Genomic DNA, 19,767 nt, shown 5'->3' with positions numbered 1-19,767 from the left:
TTTATTTCTAATGATCTATTAAAAATGCTCTGCTATGCAAGAGGTATTAGTAGAATTTATCTTTAGACTGTGTGTTACTTAAAGTATTATTAAAAAAGCAGCCAGGATATTAATCTTGCTATGTGTGCTAAACCTGTTGTTCCTAACTCTTAGAAGGCTGTGAACCTCTGAAGATGCCATGACCAGGGAAAAATGCACATTTACAAATAAAAGAATGTACATATAACTGTACAGACTCTCAAAGACAATAAAGGTCAAGGTAAATAACATGCCTTAAATGTTTTTTAAAAATCACCTAGGATACTTATAAATGTAGTTAGTATTCATAGGTTAAATGTACATGAAACAGCTAGGTCCACAGTTCTTGATTTCTTACATTAAAATGAATAAAATAACTGTATAAGATTCAACAGAAACTTAACATATCACATATCTTTAGCACTTACTTTTAAATCTAATTAGCTATGAATAGAGTCAAATAATTTTTAAGATTCAATAATTTTTAAATTATTAAGTTTTATTTTTTGCATTGAAATATTTTTATTTAAAAAAAAACTGCATATTTTAAGTGATCCAAACAAATTTTAAACAAGAAATTTTATTTACTCAGCGCCTACACTACATAAAACATGCTTTTATTCCTTATAATTTTCAGAAATGAAAAATCTTAGTGACTAATTCAACTTTGCTCAAATATTTTTATACCTTTGGCCAAAAAACATTTAGATACATATATTTCTTTATACAATAAAAATTATATTGCTCTAATTCACATAATTGCCAAAATATTTAATGTTTCATACTTTTTATGAAAAACAATAATTTCACATACTTTTAAGGGCAATAGTTTGGGGGATAATTAAAAACAAAAGAAAAAATTATAACAAAATTATCAATGTAGTGTTACTACTATAGTAGACTAGAAATATTAAAGACAAATTATATCATCTCTAAGGAATGTAAACTTATAGCCTTAAATGGAAATGTCAAGAAACTTTCCTGCCCTTGAAAAAATATATTTGCAGGTAACAAGTTATGGAAGACACTGAAAATGTAAAATGGTTTTCTAGCTGGATGGCACACTTAAGTTTTTTCTTTGATCATCTCCAACGAGTGTTAAACAAAAGAAAAAAATATGAAGAAATAACAAATGCAAAACCATTCACCATTTGGAAAATATTTTAACTTAGCTGTTTGTCATGTGAATAAACACTTTCGAGATAATAGAAGAATTCAAGAATGTGTTTAGTATGATATATTGACCCATTTCCAAAGGTTCCAGAGAGTGATTACTTTTGCTATCAAATAGATGATTACGTTAGAGACATACAGAAGAGTAAATAGTTTCTCGACTAATTTAGTTTTAAAATTTATTAATTTGACCCTACATTTAAATTGTGATGCCCAATGGGCACTGAAACACCTACCCATGAACAAGTTAATATTACTGACAAAAAAGCTTAAACAAATACATGTATTAACGGATTTTTAAAACTATTTTCAAAATCTAAAATTCCCTTTAATATTTCCAACTCCTCATTATTTAAAAACTTTTTAGGAGGGCTGAGCATGTAGTTCAGTGATAAGAGTATGTGTCCAGCGTGCATGAGGCTCTGATTTGATTCCGAACACTTGGGGGCGGGGATGAGGGGGGGAAGCAAATGAAAACAGGCTTTTATAATTTAATGGCAAGCCTGAAACAGTCTGATCAAATATACTAACAAAGTATTTACTTCTGACAAGAAAACATCTTATTAAGAAAGCCACATTTTTCATTGGCATATATATTCCATTATTGTACATTAAAAAATATTATATATATATATATATATATATATAAAATGGTAAATTTTAACACTATTCAATTTTAACAGTATTCAAAAGTCTGGATAGCTGACATGTAGATTATGTTCTTTAATGTGAGCACAGCTCAATGGGAGAAATATCATAGAAGTGCATTACTTACAAGTAAAACTTTTAGGCTACCAGGGATATTCAATTCTGACACTGCTCTCTAGGCAAGAAGGGAAAGTTTATAAATTTATCTGAAATCTGAAAAACACCATGGTAGAAGAAATGATGAAGGAACAAGGGAGAAGAGAGTGGGCACTAGTGAGGACAGCAAGAGAGAAAATGAGGGGAAAAGGAAGCACTAGTTAAATCCTTCACAATATAAGGTAGTTATTTACCCTGGGTAACACAAGCTCATACTTTATATGCTAAAACAGTTGCTCTGTTCCCTAGAGTTGACTTAATCTTCTCTTATTCTTCCTCTTGAATTAGATATCACTATCAAAACCAAGATTTATGTATCTTGGACTATAGCCCTGGAGGCAGTACTAGTTTCAGCAAAGATTTAAATATATCTTTTGGGTTTTTTTTTAGTGTGTCTATTTCATTTTGTTTGTTTTATAAAACATCTAAGATCAAGTGACAATTTTCCAAAACAGGTTCTAGAAATACAATTTGGGTGTGCAGCTCAAACATTTTACAGGGTAACAACTTGCTCAACACTTACTATGAATTCAGTACAATTTTGTCTACTTTCCAAATCAAGATACACAGCAATGAGGGTCAATGATCTTAATTATCTAAGACATTTTTAATATTTTTACATTAAAATGAATGTTAGAAAGTAGATTTTAAAATTGCATGAATTTTGAAATTAAAAGAGGACTTCAATGAGCCATAGGTCTCTCAAAAGGTCACTTTGAGCTATGCCTCAGAACCCTCGAGTCCAAGTGCTCAAATTCTTCTGCCATAATGGGCATACTTGGAAGAAAATGACTGAGAAGTAGTTTTCCTTATGTAAAAATCCATGATGCAATGCAGTACAGCTGTTTCCTATTACTATTTGTAATACTAAACCAATTTTATAGCATTCATAATCAAACATCTGAAATGTAATGCATCCAAAGATGTATCGAGAATATTTTTTAAGACATTTAGTATAAAAGGAGGAGTTTTGAGTCATAAACACACATTGCAGTCCCTCAATTTTGAGTAAAATACATTATAATTAATTTTAAAAACACTAGGGAAACACCAAGGTCCAGAGCTTTTTTCCTAAATAATCATTTTCCTTCCATAAATTTATTTTTGTGCTTTTAAAACTCTTATATGTAATTTCATTTATATTTAAATTTTGCTTTAAAATTCAACTACATATGTGGTCTATGTACCAAAAAACTAGAACATAAAGTTTAGAAAATGTTCAAAAGTGAATCATTCAATTCAATTTTCAGTTCTTATAAATTAATAACAAATGGTGCTTACAGATTTGATATCTGGAACTCACTGGAAATAGTTACTCAACTTACCCGGTGCTAATCCAGCAGTAGCAGGGCTTCCCATGGAAGGGTGAGAGAAAACTTGAGAGAAGGCAGATATATTTGACTGGGACACGTTACTCAGCCTGGAGGTTGATCCTCCTTTAGGAATAAACTCGCTTGCAGTAGGATTTGGTGTCTATTTAAAAATCAAATATATTAAGTTAACACATTTTTGGCCCAAAAAAGACATTGAATGTACTAGGCATTACTCCACAATGTTTTCTTTACTGAATAAAATATTTTATTGAAAGGTTTTAGTGTTTTAGTTTCCACATTTTGGTGTAGATTGATTACAATTCTAAAGGAAATTTGATCATCAAATTTGAGGAAGTCAATCTTTGCTTTACAGAATTTCAATCTCAGTAACATGTAAAATCTGCCCTTACTTGTCAAGCATGCATCATTACTTAACTATTTTAACACATTTTAGAGAACTGGGAAGTTGAGACTACCTCAAAACTGAGCAACAAGTTTCAAATTTAGTATCTTTAAACCACTTCTACCAGGATAAAGGTCAAAATTACCTTTCTTCCAAAATTAATCACTTCCCTTTTTGTAAGCACAAACATTTCCCCAATATTATGCCATGTATTTAAGTAACAGAGCAAAGGGCGAGGGGCACGTGGGAGGAATCATGACCCAAGAAAAATACATGTAAATATAAATACAAGCCCCAATATCTGTGTAGTAAAATCATATGACAAACATCAGAAATATTTTACATGAGATTACATGGGAAAAGTTTTTGTAGTGGTACTATGATACAACTTCTGATATATTCAAGGAGGATAGTACCTCCGGCTCTAAGAGCTGCTAGAACATTAAGAGATCTAATATCAAATTCATAAAAACTCTGTTTTTGTCCACGATGAATTTCCATAGGAGGCAGACAATGAAAAGATGAACTACTATACAACCCAAGAACAGCTTCCTTATTTGATAGGAAAGACATTTTAAACTACCGAGAGTTCAAAATATGGGGTTGTGTCTCAGTGGTAGAGGGCTTGCCTACTATGTGTGAGGCACTGAGTTCAATTCTCAGCACCACATTAAATAGATAGATAGACAGATAAATAGATAGATAGATAGATGTGCTGTGTTCATCTACAACTAAAAAAAATTGTAGAAAGAGTCCAAAATACTAATTTAGAGGGTAACAAGTCAACAGGGTAACCTAATTTATAAACTCTAAAACAAATATTAGCATATATAAGCCATCTAAAATTAAACACACAGTAATAAAATTCAGAAAAAAATGTTAAATCCAGGCTTAAATGAAATATACTACAGATATTTTTGAGTCCATTATCTAAGACACAAAATTGTAAAAAACAATAATCAGGTCCAAGCCAAACATATTTTGCAAAGGGGGAAAATATCTTTTTTAAAATCACATAAATATAGTTTTAACAATCCTTCAAAATCTCAAGTTTTCAAAAATATAGTGACATGTTCTTTAAATGAAAGAAAGAAAGAAAGAAAGAAAGAAAGTAGAAAACAAGCCACTGCATTTTACTTACATAGTACTTTCTAATTATAAGGGAACAAATGGCTTCTAACATGAGACAAATAAGTCAGAGCTCTTGAGTATTAGTTAACCCCAACTTCTTAGAAATCAAAATCAGATACCCTAGCAACAGAGTGCAAAAAAAGATGAGGACTTCAGGATTACAAGATTACTAGGGAGATAACAAAGCTACACAAGAGAAATCAGATACACACATGAACATTTTTAGTATTTTCCTGAGAAATAAGCATTAGCTTTTCACACAAACCCTATGATTTCAGTGACTAGACTAATTTCAAAGCTGAGTTTTCCACCTTACACACGTTTTAAATTATTTTGAAAGGCTTTTTTCTTTTCTTCTTCTGTTTTTTTTTTTTTTTTTTTTTTTTTTTGTACCAGGGATTAAACTTGGCAGCACTTAATCACTGAGCCACATCCTTGGCCCTTTTTTGTACTTTTATTTAGAGACAGGGTCTCACTGAGTTGCTTAGGGCCTTGCTAAATTGCTGAGTCTGGTATTGAACTCACGATCCTCCTGCCTCAGCCTCCGGACCCACTGGGATTACAAGGGTGCACCACTGCACTCAGGTGAAAGCCTATTTTTAAGAAACCCAAAAAAGGAAGGAAAAGTCCATAACTGTCAATATAACAAACTTTAAAGGGCTTCTAAATTTATTAGAGTAGACATTATTAAAATTTACACACTAAATTGCAACTTACAGAGATTAAATAACGACAGATGCCAAAAACTGACCCAACAGTGAATTGAAATTAAGAAGTCAAAAGAAGGATTTAAACTCTTTCCTCCTTTCCTATTTACTATCCCTTGAGTGGGTGGTTCGGAGTTTGTTTTGTTCTGCTGTGAGCACTTAGGATTGGAGAAAAGATACAAGGACTTAAGCAACAGGAGGAAAAAATTACATAGAATTTAGGTGGTACAACAAAACCTAGGAATAAAAGAGCAGAGCTATTACTAACAGATAATATAAATTAACCATAGATTAGTGAACTATCAAAAATAAAGAAATAATGGAAAACTAAAATCTAACCTAGGATACATTTTCATGCAAAATTTCTTCAAAATAACAATAAAAATATGCATTCTTAAAAACTTCTTTATAATGTTACTGACTTAAAATGTAAATAAGATTCTATAAAAAATCTTTTAGCATAATAGCATAGGCATACATCTTTAACATGTTAATTTTGGGGAATGTAAGTGAAAACTGGTAAATAACACCAATCACATTAAAATATTTTTCAGAAAATAAACTATTCCTGATATGTTTAGAAGGTAAAGGTTCTATCTAGGAAGACTCAAGAACTTGAGTTATGCAAATTATTTGTCTTACTTCGACAACACTACCACATACATGAAACAAATAAATTGAAGTTTTTAATACTTCTACCCTATGATTAAAATAATCCCTTCCTGGGTTGGGGATGTAGTTTAGAGGTAGAGTGCTGGACCAGCATGCGGAAAGACCTACGTGGAATCCTCAGTACCACAAAGTATATTTAAATCCCCTTCCTAATTACCTAGATTTTTCTATATAATATTGATTTTGAATTTAATAAAATTTACATATAAGTACTAATTTCTATTCACAATTTTAAATTCTAATTTGTATTCATATTGTAAAGCAGTTCTAAATGTTTTTCTAAACATAAAACTTAGATATAGTTTTAAGTTTCCATACACCTAAATTTACCCTGTAATTTTTGTGGTGGGGAAAAAAAAAAAAAAAACACTACCAAGAGCTTCCAGAAGTCTCCAAACTGACACCAACATTTGGATATAATCTCTACCTGAAACCTTTGGATACAGATATCCTAAATCAAGAGTCCTTGACTTTGGCTTACAAAAATGACACTTGTTGTATTAATATTATATCTTAAATGAGACATTTCAATCCAGATAGCCCATCCAACCCTACTAATAATTGCCTATATACAAATGATCAACAAAGGCTTTTTACAAATGCAGTAACTTTCTGATGAGGTCTTAATTCATGTTTAATACAATTTTATGGTTTTCTACTACTCCATAGAAACTGGTATTTTTAAAGTAAAATTCAGTATGTAATATTCTGATACACTTCACTAGAGAGAGAAGACTACAGTAAGATACCCAAAAATTAAGCAACTGTGCAATAAGATAAAAACTGCAGCCATTAAATTTTTTTTCATTAGGTAGAAAGAGGAAGAGGTTTATATTGAACAAAAGTAGAAGACAGGATATTATGTAACATTTCAATTTAAAATGTCAACCAACAAAAGGGTCTAGAGAAAATGTATTCTCACAGCAATGGGATAAATGACTAAGAAACTATGAATATTCTGAAACACTGTTTTTTTTTAATCACACAACTTTTATATAAAACTATTAAATACTTTCCATGGTATGGCTCCTTATAATAAGCTTGGCTTGCTTTACCTACCTTAATGGCTTCATAAATAGATATCATTAAACTGTCTATTCTGAATAAAACACGACCTGGTGACTTTTTCTTTTTTTCTGGTAGTGGAGAATGAACCTAGGGGCCTTTAACCACTAATCCATATCCCTAACTCTTTTAAATTATTTTTAAACTTTGGGACAGGGTGTTGCTAAGCTGTAAGGCCGGCTTTGAACTTGCAATCCTCCTTCCTCGGTCTCCAGTCCCTGGGACCAGGCATGTACCGCCACGCCTAGGTCTGATAACTTTTTCTTAACAGCTTTACTAAGATTTAACTAGGGGCTGGGGCAAGGGTTGTGGCTCAGTGGTAGAGTGCTTGCACAGCACAGGTGAGGCACTGGGTTCAATTAAAAATAAATAAAGGTTAAATTCGTGAAAAAAAAAAAAGATTTAACATAATAAATTTCTTTAAATGCAAACTTTGTTAACTCTTGAAATGCGCTGTACAATAAAAAAAAAAAAGCCTTCCAAATCAATTTAATGAACATATCCATTATGCTAAGTCTTCACAGGCTTTTTAAAAATCCCTTCTTCCAGGAGGCTGAGGCAGGATGATTTAAAAAGTTTGAAGTTGGTCTCAGAAACTTACTGAGACCCCATCTCGAAAAAATAAACCCCATCCCAAAAAAACATTTATTATTAAATCCCCTTTTCCACCACAACTCCCATCTTTCTAGCTTCTTTTCTGCAGGCAACCACAGATCAGCTTTCTATCACTATATAAATTTTCTAGAATTTTAAATAAATTATACATACATATGCATGTGGTGTTTTTGACTGACTTCTTTCATTCAGCATCAAGATTCATCTATGTCATTGGATCTATCAATGTTTCATTTATTTGCTTAGTAATCAAGAATACAGATTCACAGCACAATTTATTTGTCCTTATTTATTTATTTAGGCACTGGGGATGAGAAACAGGTTAAATTGCAGTGTTGTAAGCAGACATCCTTGTCTATCTTCTGATCTTTTGGAGGAAGCATTTAATTTTCCAGCAATGAGTATGATATTAGATGTAGTATTTTTTTTTAAATAGATGCACTCATCAGATTAGGAATGTTCCTTTATATTCCTAGTTTGCTGAGAATTTTCATCAGGAATGAATAACTAGATTATGTTAAATGCTTTCTATCTACTGAGACAATGATCATATTAATTTTGATTGACTAATATAATTTTATCAATTGCTTTTTAAAATACTGAACCAACTCATTACAGACAAGTTCCACTTTGTGGTATGTTATACCTTCACATTTGATTTCCTAAAATTATGTTAAGAATTTCTTCAACTATGTATATAAGTGTTATTTGTAGCCTTCTATTAATGGAATGTCTTTGGTTTTGATATCACATTAATGCTAACCTCATAGTTGGGTTATATTCTCTCCTTTTCTTTTTTGAAAGTTTGTGTCAAATTTGCACTACTTTTTCCTAAATGTGGGGTATTCACCATTGAAGCTATCTGGGCCTTCTTGTGATATGTTTACAGAGCGAATAAAGTTAATAATATATTAAGTAGTATGTGTCTTTTGAAGATTTTTTTCCATTTCATCATGTCAAATTTATTGTCATAAAGTAGTTCATAATGTTCCTTTAGTAATACTACAATATCTGTAAAAGCTAGTGATGTCACCTATTTCATTCCCAATATTGGTAACTTCTCTCTCCCATTTTTTCCTAATTTATCTGCCTAGATGTTTATCAATTTTATGAAACTTCTCAAAGAATCAGCTTTTGGTTTCATTATATTTTTTCTATTTCTGTTTTCTATTCTATTGGTTTATTTTCTAATCTTTATTTTCTCATGGTTCAATTGGCTGTTTTGTCTAGTTACTAAGGTTAAAGGTGTATCATTGATTTGGGAATTTTTCCTCTTTTCTAATGAAAAAATTTGGTACTATACACTTCCCTGTAATGCCTGATTTCATGGCATCCCATAAATTGTGATGTTTTCATTTTCATTCAGTTCAAAATACTTATACACTTGACTCCTGAATAAAAGTACATTTATCCATTTTCGAAATATGTAAAAATGGGGCTGGGGATGTGGCTCAAGTGGTAGCGTGCTCGCCTGGCATGCGTGCGGCCCGGGTTTGATCCTCAGCACCACACACAAATAAAGATGTTGTGTCTGCCGAAAACTAAACAATATTAAAATTCTAAAAAAAAAAAAAAAGAAAAGAAATATGTAAAAGTTTCCAAAGAGCTTTCAGTTACTTTTTTTCTTCTTTGGTACCACGGATTGAACTCAGGGGCACTCAACCACTGAGCCACATCCCCAGCCCTATTTTGTATTTTATTTAGAGACAGGGTCTCACTGAGTTGCTTAGCGCTTCACTTTCGCTGAGGCTGGCTTTGAACTCACAATCTTCCTTTCTCAGCATCCCGAGCAGCTGGGATTAAAGGCGTGTGCCACCTTGCACGGCCTGTTACTGATTTTTAATTTAATTGCATTGTAGTCACAGAACATATTTTCAGGACTTAAATTCTTTTTAAACTTATTGAATGGCATTTTTATGAATTGGTCTGTCTTGGTTAATGTTCCATGTACACTTGAATAGAATATATATTTAGCAGTTGCTGGGCAGAGTGTCCTATATGTGCCAATCAGGACAAGTTGTGTTTGAGTTGTTCAATTTGCCTATCTCCTTACTAAGTGAACAGTGTTGAAAACCTTAGAACTGTCTATGTCACCATGTAGTGCACCGGATTTTGAAAGCTCTGTTGTTAGATGCATAAAACATTCTTGATGAACTGTCACCTTTATCAAATGATTTTCTTTATCCCTGGCAATATTTTTTGCTTGAAAATATACTTTCTCTGACATAGAATTGTTGCAGCTTTCTTTTCACTAACATGATGTAACTTTAAATCTATTTTTTAATATTTATTTATTTATTTATGCGGTACTGAGGATTGAACCCAGTGCCTCACACATGCCTGGCAAGTGCACTAATGCTGAGCCACCACCCCAACCCCTAAATCTACTTTTGTCATCTAGTTTAAAGCAAGTTTCCTGGTAGCTTCATATAATTGAATATCCCTGAATGTTGTTATGGTGTTTAGACAATGTACACTTAATGTAATTAGTAGTGATTGGATTTAAATCTACCATCTTGCTTTTTTTGGGGGGTTGGTTTGTACCATCTGATGTTTTTTGCTCCATTTTCCCCTCTTTCTCATTCCTGGCTGCTGGTGTGGATTTTGGAGGATTAACTGAGTATTTCTATAATTTCATTTATCTCTCATCCTGACTTATTAGCTGAAACTTTGTTCTATTATTGTAGTGGTTGCTTAAGATTTTTAAAGTACATACTTTAACTTATCACCACCTGTCTTAGTCTGCTAGAGCTATCGTAACAAAACACCAGACACTAAACAACTGAAATCTATTTTCTCAGTTTTACAAGCTAGGAGTTCAAAGCAAGGTGCCACCAGCGGTAGTTTCTTCTGAAGCCACTTTCTTTCTTTTCTAGATGGCTGCCTTCTCACTGCATCCTCACATGGTCTTTTCTCTATGTACTGGCATCCCTGGTACCTCCTTCATTTTAGAAGTCATACTGACTTAGGGCCCCAACATTTTGACCTCATTAGACTTTAATCAACTCCTTAAAGGCCTCAACTCCAAACAATATAGTTACATTAGAGGTTAAAGGTTAGAAATTCAACATATATCAATGAGGGTGCGGGGGGGGGGGGGAAGTTGACATAATTTAGTCCGTAACACCAAATACAACCCAGCTTTATTAGTATTTCGGATACAGTATGAAAAGCTTTCCATATTATACTTCTATGTCTACCCTCAAACTATTTTACTATTGCCATATTTTTCTACATGTTATAAACCTTATAAGCTGTTATTTTTTGCTTTGGAGGGTCAATTATCTTTCAAAGGGGCTTAGATTGTAAGGGAAAAGGTTTCTTGTATTTACTCATACAGCTAGCTATTTCCTGTGTTCTTCATTCTTTTAATTACAACCTTCTTTAGATAAATTCTTTCAGCTTTTGAATATCTGAAAATGTCTTATTCCACATTACACCCCCCCCCTTTTTTTTTTTTGACAGAGCTGGGTATTGAACTCAGGGCCTCATGCTTCCTGGGCAAGCACTCTACCACCAAGCTACATGCTCAGCTAGTTGAAGACTAGAAATAGAAATAGTATCTTTCACCATACTTCACCAAAGATAACATCTTCTATTATCACAGTCTTGTGAAATAGTTATTGGTGTCGTAATTTTAATTGACACATCTAATCTGAACTTCACCAGTTTTTATGGGCACTCCATTTTTATAAGATATTTTTCCCAACTACAGAATTCTAAGCTGACATCATTTTTCCTTCTATAGTTTAAATATACTGTTATACTGATTTCTGGCTTATATTATTTTGAATGAAAAGACCTGGTATCTGTATTTTTGTTCCTCAAAAATGCACACCACCACTACCCCAAGCTGCTTCTTTGATGTGTCTTGGTAATAGTTTTCATGTCTCTTGGACTCGAGATTCACTAGGTTCATTGCATCTGTGGGTTTACAGTTTACATCAAATTGGAAATACTTGTCTAATATTTCTCAAAATACTTTTTTAATACTCCCCCTGCCTTCTTCAGGGAATCCAATTACAAGTATGCTAGGAAATTTGATGTTCCACATCTCACTTTTTCTCCATGAATGGCTTTTTGAGCAACTTCTACTGCTATGTCTTCGAATTCACTACCCTTCTACAAAGTCTAATCTGTCATTAACTCAACCTATTTTTCATTTCAGACACTATAGCTAAATTCTAAATGCTGAATTTAAGTTTTTAAATAATTCTTCCATGTTTGCACAAACATGTTTAATATTTCCTCAACACAGGGGACAGAGTTACATTTAACTGTTTTGGTATTCTTTTATACTATTTCTGCATCACTTTTGGTTCCATTTTGATTAATTCCATCTTCCTCTTTGTGTGGGTCTTACCTTTCTACTGTTAACTTCCTGTTAACTTTTCACAGGAGGACAAATATTATGACTTTTATCTTTTTTGGTGCTGTATTCCTTTTGGGGTGGGGGGAATTACCGGGAATTGAACTCTGGGGCAGTCAACCATCCAGCCTCTCCCCGGCCCTATGTTGTATTTTATTTAGAGACAGGGTCTCACTGAGTTGCTTAGCACCTGGCTGCTGCTGAGACTGGCTTTGAACTTGCAATCCACCTGATTCAGCCTCCAGAGCCACTGGGATTACAGGGTGCATCACCACGACCAGGTGGTTCTATGTTCTTTTTGTTTTCCATCATAAACTTGTTTAAAAATTTGTTGATCCTTTCAGGTCTTGCTATTAAGTTTTATTAGGAGGGTTAAGCAGAGCACATATTATAAGGCTTATTTGGCCCCACTAAGGCAAATGTCTTCCCATTACCCTACTTCATACTTTATCAATTATGAAGTTTTGCATATTAGCTGGTTAGAACAGGAACTAGTCTATGTCTTATGTGAGCTCTGAGAATTGTTTCCTGTGATCTTTTCAGGAATTTTCTTTTTCCAGTTTAAGTATCCACCTCATTCATTCACATTCTCTGATTAGTTCTCAGCTAAAGACTCAAAGGGTGTTTAGCAAATCTTCACAGTTCTTTCTGTGTGTGGACTCTCTGTTCTTACTACTTTTTATTGTGAACTACAGCCATCTTGGCTACTGCAGATTTCCAGTTTGTTCTTCTGAATTCAGGAGAATGCACCAGGCTTAGAAATTCTCCCAAAGCAGTGAACTGGAGGTCATCACTGGGCTCACCTCATTTGTTTCCCATTTCTCAGTGATCATTGCCCTTCACTGTTCAATATCTAATGTCTTGAAAACTGTTTTTTTTTTTTTTCATACAATTGTTTTAGTTTTTTAGCTGTTTCTAAAGAAAAGTTCAATCCCTGTTCTTCCATCTTGGCCAGAAGATGAACCTCTTCATAATGTTTTTCAAAGGAAACAGGAATTCCTTATTCAATCTTAATTTATCAATATATAAATTTCAGTCAACTCTTTTTTATTGTTAGATTAGACACCCACTAGCAGAGAGGTGCTTTGCAACTATCATTTCAAACAACTTATGAGCAAATCAACCTACTTTCCCAAAGTTGATTTCCTTTTCAAGTTTTGTTGTGCTTTCTATATGATGTTTTTTCTAAACAAATAAATTATGTCACAGTTCAATAATCCTTTGATATCTCTGAAGTACCAAGCTAATGAGTTTATTCTACATGCTACATATTTCTTAAATTCAACTTCTTCTACCCATGTGACTGTCAGTGTCACAGTTTACACCAATATCATCTATGCCCAGACTTACTGCAACACTGTCCCAAATGACTGAAAAACTCAAAGATTTTTTCATCTCAGTTCATCATCTACATTCCAGCCAGCACAAAGAGGAGGAAAATGGTAAGAAAGAAGGGACAGAGGGAACAAAAGTTTTGTTTGATGACTTTATTTTTAAAATCTACTATATTCTAGTTCTTAGCCAAACTGGCCAAACAGAGTCAGTTTAAAAAAAAAATGGTTTAAAAGAATCCAGAAATAAAAATAATAAACAAGAAAAAAGAAAGAAAGAAAGAAAAGAAAAGAAACAGAGAGGAAGTTCTATTAATCTTTACCTTGTCTACTTTGTTACAAAATCAAGACTTCAATCTTCTATCATTGCTACTTTTTTTTTTTTCTACTTTTCTGGGTATCAAAGAAGCGTAGTTAGGACTAATGTGTGTGTGTGTGTGTGTGTGTGTGTGTGTGTGTGTGTGTGTGTGTACACACTGGCAAAATGCAGTGAATTTTTGGGAAATGCAGAAGATGGGGTACTAATAATAATGGAGAAAGGCAGAGAAGGAAATTTATTTGCCTTGCTAAAATGACCGTAAGTCATAAAAAGATGAAACCCACAGACATAAGAGCAGTATTATTAAAGCTATTTTTACTAGTTTCAGTGTTCATATATAACAGAGAATGAAAGAGGTACAGAATGAGAAGGAAAAGTCAAATGGCTAATTAGAACCTCTGAGTTCACATTTCCACAAGTTTGATTTTTTTTTTGGGGGGGGGGTTGTTTGTTTTAAGTAGGTTTTATTTCCTCTTATTTTAAGCATATCCAAATATGGTCAGTTAAAGATTTATTATCAGTGGCTGGGGTTCTGGCTGAGGTAGAGTGCTTGTCCAGCATGTGTGAGGCACTGGGTTCAATTCCTAGTACCACATATAAATAAATAAATAAGATCCACTGACAACTAAAGAATATTTTTTTAAAAGATTATCAAAATATACTCAAATTTCTGAGTTAATAAGAAACTGACCTATATAAAAGAAGTCAAGTGCCATCTTCTAAGTTAAAAGAAATCATATAAAAACTATTACTATTTTGAAAATAGTCCAGTAATACAGTTTGTGAATTTTCTGAAGCAAACTAAGTTTGGCCCTGATTTGAGCGCCTCAATAGAGAAGGTAGGATTTTCTAAATTAGTTTAAAGTGGCTGAGAGAGCAGAAGAAAGTTTATCACTAATTATTTCACATCAGTGTTCTTTACATAATCGTAAGGGCAAAGAACACACATGTATATCAGAACCCACAAAATGAAAATAAATTAATATAGCAAGCTTTATATTTATGATAGAAAAAAATCATCATGAGCTCAAATAAAGTAATTCTCTGTACATAATAGCTTAAAGCTATAAGTGCCTAAATTTGCAAAATATCTGTCAGTTTCTCCTTTACAGAAAACTGTAAGAAGCTGATTACTAGTACAAACACTTCTAGTCATAAAACCCTTTCCTAGTATACCCTTTTTTCAAATTTTATTTATTTTTTAGTTGTTGATGAACCTTTATTTTATTTATGTGTATGTGGTACTGACAACTGAACCCAGTGCCTCACACATGCTAGGCAAGCGCTCTACCACTAAGATCAACTCCATTCCTCCTGATACACCCTTCTTGAGAATAATAAGATAATATGTATCTAAATAAGAAATAAGCATCTCCTTTGATCTACCAAGCCCACATCTAGGAATGCTAAGGAGAAAAAAAATGACACAACCAGAAAAGATTAAGTTTAGCACAGCATTTTTTATTTATTTTTAATGAAGAAAATAAGTAAAGTATCTATTGGCAGGCTTCTGGTTATGTGGATTATATATAGTATATATAACAGTGTATAGATACTGAAAATTATATGGAATGATATACTTTTAAGATGGAAACCAAACCATATCACTGTTGAGTTAAATTAAAAAAAATTAAACTACAGAACAGCAACAACAATTGTTCATGTAAAATGTTTTACTAATGCCTAAGTGGTGGGAGGGGGAACCATGTGTACAGGATGTGTGTAAAAAGAAACTAAAATGTTAACAAAGATATTATCTCTGGATACAGAGGTGACAAAGGATATTTTTTGCTTTCTTCTTTGTACTTTTCTTGAGTGGCTGAAATTTATCTTGAAGTATACATAATTTTAGAAAAATGTTTTAAAAGAAAGTTCAACATTTGTAAATTATAAAACCACTTACACCATTCCCTTTCATTTGCATGTCACTACAGAATGAGGTGATATTATAAGAATTCATATATAATATGCAACTTTTGAGACCAGTAAATTCAACGCATGCAAAAATGAAAAAAAATCTGTATCTAAAGTATAGAAGATATTTAAAAACAAAACCAGATGAGCTGCTGCTCATCTGCTACTTTTATCTGAGTTATTACATGTCATTAATAGTCATGGAACATATAACATCTAGTCACTAAAAGTAGCAAAAATATCAATTTAGATTAATGAGTAGTCCAGGAAAGTCACACTATCACAACATTCCAGAGAGGCATCACCGAGCTCCAATTAACTACCTCCTATCTCCATGCATATCTCCTATCCACAGCTACAAAATGGTAAAACCCATCTTTCACATTCCACAGTAATAAGAAATTATTTAGAAGCATTTTACCTATCCAAGAATCCTGCCATATTTAATCAGAAAACTTAACATACATTAAGAATTTCAAATTTTTTTCCACAATAATATGTCATAAAACTACCAAGGAAACAATTTAAACTTTAGGACTAACATTAGGCCAAATACTCACTAGATAATAAACACTAATTAAGGTTCACTCATTCTATTATTTTAATAATACCTAAAATTCACTGTGCTAGATACTATGAGAAAGACCTATCAAACCAGTACTATGTTACACAATTTCACAGGCTAGCATTTCACACATACAAATGAATTCTGAACTCAACTGCACACTCCCATAGAACATCCATGTATCAAAAAAAAAAGGAAAAAAGTCCACATTGTGCTACATTAATAATGTTGGCCTTCACGGTGAGAAATATAAATAATTAATTAGAACAATAAGGTAAGTGGGAGGAAAAAAGGAGCATATGCTTAATGCTGTCAGTCAAATCTGTATACTAAGACCATATGCTTGAATTAAATCCTAAAATTTTGTTTGCTAAATCAAGACAGAGAAAAGGGTACATCAAGCAAAACAAATGTTGGAAAAGAATGTTCAAAGGCAGAAGCATGAAGAACAACATGGTACTTCTCATGGAACTTGCAAGGTACTGCAAGTAGTTCAGTAAGTCTGCAGCAGTAAGCAAGAGCAAATTCAGGAGCATCTTGAATGCTTTCTTAAAAAATATAATCTTTTCCAATAATAAAAAAATGACAAAGATAAAAAGCAAGATTAGAAAATAAGGCAGCATTTTGAGAATTAAGACCAGAAGCAGGAATCCAGATAAGAAATAATAATGGTAACAATACACATAAGAAGAAAAGGGATGGGGGATCAATAAATTATAACTTACTAAGAATGAAGATACTCAGCACTAAAAAATAACAAAATCATGGCATTCGCAGGGAAATGGATGGCATTAGAGCAAATTATGCTAAGTGAAGTTAGCCAATCCCTAAAAACCAAATGCCAAATGTCTTCTTTGATATAAGAAGGGCGACTCAAAACAGAGCAGAGAGGGAGAGCATGAGAAAAGAGTACCATTAAGCAGGGACTAGAGGTGGGAGGGAAAGTGAGAGAGAAGGGAAATTGCATGGAAATAGAAGAAGACCCTCATTGTTATACACAATTACATATAAGAGGATGTGAGGGGAAAGGGGGGAAAAAGAGAGAGAAATGAATTACAGTAGATGGGGTAGAGAGAGAAGATGGGAGGGGAGGAAGGGGATAGGAAAGGCAGCAGAATACAAGACACTAGTATGGCAGTATGTATAAACATGGATTATAACCAATGTGATCCAGCAATCTGTACACGTGGTAAAAATAAGAATTCATAACCCACTTGAATCAAGTGTATGAAATATGATATGTCAAGATCATTGTAATGTTTTGAGCAACCAATAAAAAAATATATTAAAAAAGGGGGAACTCAGAGAAATGACTGAAACATTTTGAGTTGCATATCACATTAATTGAAGATTAAGTTAAAATACAAATAAATAATAAGACCTAAAATAAAACAGCATTCTTTCTGTAATTAAAAAAAAGAATGAAGATTATTTCTAAGTAGCACAAGCAATAATTCTTAGAGGATAAAGAATGTCAGAAAGAAAGCACAGACTGGACATTGAGTGATACCAATAACCAAACTAAATAGTGGACACGCAGTTCTAAATAAGTGAGTATGTACAGGTGTATGTGAATGAAAGACAGATTTGAAAACAAATGTACAGTTTTTAATTTTTGACACGTTAAATTTCAAGACCTATGCCATACAGATAAAGATATTCAAAAGAAGCTAGAAACATAATACTTAAGAGTCAATGCAAAGGGCTGGAAGGCAAAAAAAAATATCTAGGAGTCAAATATGAATAGGAAATAGGTGAAGTAATGGAGAGGTGGGAGATGACCAAAGGGTATTCTGAGGAGCAGAAAAGAGAGACAATGACAGAACCTGGGATAGTTGAGGACCAGAAAGGGCTGAGGGCAGGGTGGGGGTAGGGAGGAAGGAGAACTAATAAAGAACAATCTAAGAGAAGAGAAGTTTCAAGAAGAGTAATAGTCCACATTGCCAACTGCAGGAGAAAAAGGGCAAAAAAGAATGCCATTAATTTTATCAGGCCATCTTATCAAAAATAGTTAATAGAATACTCAAGATGGAAAAATAATGGGAACTAAGAAGTGAAGAAAAGATAAAAAGGTAGCTACAAAAAGTAGGAATCATGCCCCAAATTATATTGTACTGTCACCTACATGTCCTACTGATCATGTCGCTTTCTTTGTTCCAGGGTTTACTAAATAACAGGAGAAACTTGTGGCATGTTTATAAGCCAAAACAAGGAAAATCAATATAGAGGGAGGGACTATCTAAAGAATTGAAGAGTCAAGTGGAAGAATGAATTGCCAGGAGCAATAAAGACAGGTAGTAAAGGAGACAGGAAGAAAAACAGTAAGAAAGAATAAGAATGAAAACATTACAGAAAACATTACAAATGATACATGAGCCAATTCATTCTCAATAGTCCCTTTTATCCCACTCTGAAGAACACAAAGTCTTTACTCAAAAGTGAAAAGAGAGTTGAATAGATTTGAGAAGAATGTCAAAGGTTTAGAATAGCAGCTAGAGAGAAGAGAAAGGGTCTAAGGTGGGGTAAGGGGCAGACAGTCGTAGATTTATATATAGTAAGGCTATTACAGCTACCTCTGTAGTTCTATATTCTTTCAAAATCTCGAAGAACTCAAAGGTTCACGTTTATGACAGCCTAAATTTTCCCAAAGACCAAAAAACTAAAAACCACCTGAAATAGCAGTAATGAAAGAGTAAAGTTTATTTATCCAGTGAGTTTATAAAACCTTCCTGAGATCTTTAAAGCAGTCAGAAGCAACTAGAATTCTCAAGAGATTTTGTAGGCCAAGAGATTTTTAATGTGAGCTTTTGTCCTAAACACTTCTAAAAAATGTCATTTAATTAGACTACAAGGAGGATAAAAATAGCATCAAAAGAGATACTGACAAGTAGATGATGATGTCAGATAGATAACATCTCACAGTCCAACAGTTCTCATTCACTTATATCATTTTGCTGTGTAAGCTAAAACAGTAATACTTGTGATTCACAAATCCACTATTTTAAAAAGTCTGAAACGAACATAATTTTATTTAACATATCACTATTTTTCAGCAAATCTTAATCAGCATGACAAACTTGCAAAATCATACATTTCCTCAATCCTTTCATACATGTTGGTACCTCATTCTTAAATGAAGAAACACATTGTTATCCCTTCAAAATAATAATAATGAGCTGAAGTTGTAGCTCAATGGTATAGTGTTTGCCTAGCAAGTGAGGCACTGGATTTGATCCTCAGCACCACACAAAAATAAAGGTATTATACTCATCTACAACTAAAAATAAATAAATAAATAAATAATAAGGAACGTTAACACTAATTTTTTAAAACATCTTAGTATTAAAATGTAGGAACAAATGTCACTA

General features: G+C 32.9%; 1 protein-coding gene across 8 annotated transcripts in view; it reads right to left on the bottom strand.

Moving 5' to 3' along the window:
• Pan3 (poly(A) specific ribonuclease subunit PAN3) overlaps positions 1 to 19,767 on the bottom strand; it is a 134,077-nt gene that overhangs the window by 66,199 nt on the left and 48,111 nt on the right. For 7 of the 8 annotated variants that reach the window (XR_013343257.1, XM_026388357.2, XM_026388360.2 and 4 more), the window contains one exon: positions 3,321 to 3,468. Coding sequence is in view for 6 of the 8 variants with exons in the window: in XM_026388357.2 (XP_026244142.1) it covers positions 3,321 to 3,468 (148 nt within the window). In the remaining 2 variants the exon portion in view is untranslated. Of the gene's footprint in view, positions 1 to 3,320; positions 3,469 to 19,767 lie in introns of those variants that run through there. The other variant, XM_026388362.2, reaches the window with a different exon arrangement.

Source organism: Urocitellus parryii, chromosome 2 (genome assembly GCF_045843805.1).
Source record: "Urocitellus parryii isolate mUroPar1 chromosome 2, mUroPar1.hap1, whole genome shotgun sequence".
NCBI lineage: Eukaryota > Metazoa > Chordata > Mammalia > Rodentia > Sciuridae > Urocitellus > Urocitellus parryii.
Note: the sequence above shows the minus strand (reverse complement) of the source record. Positions and strands in the feature narration are given on the sequence as shown.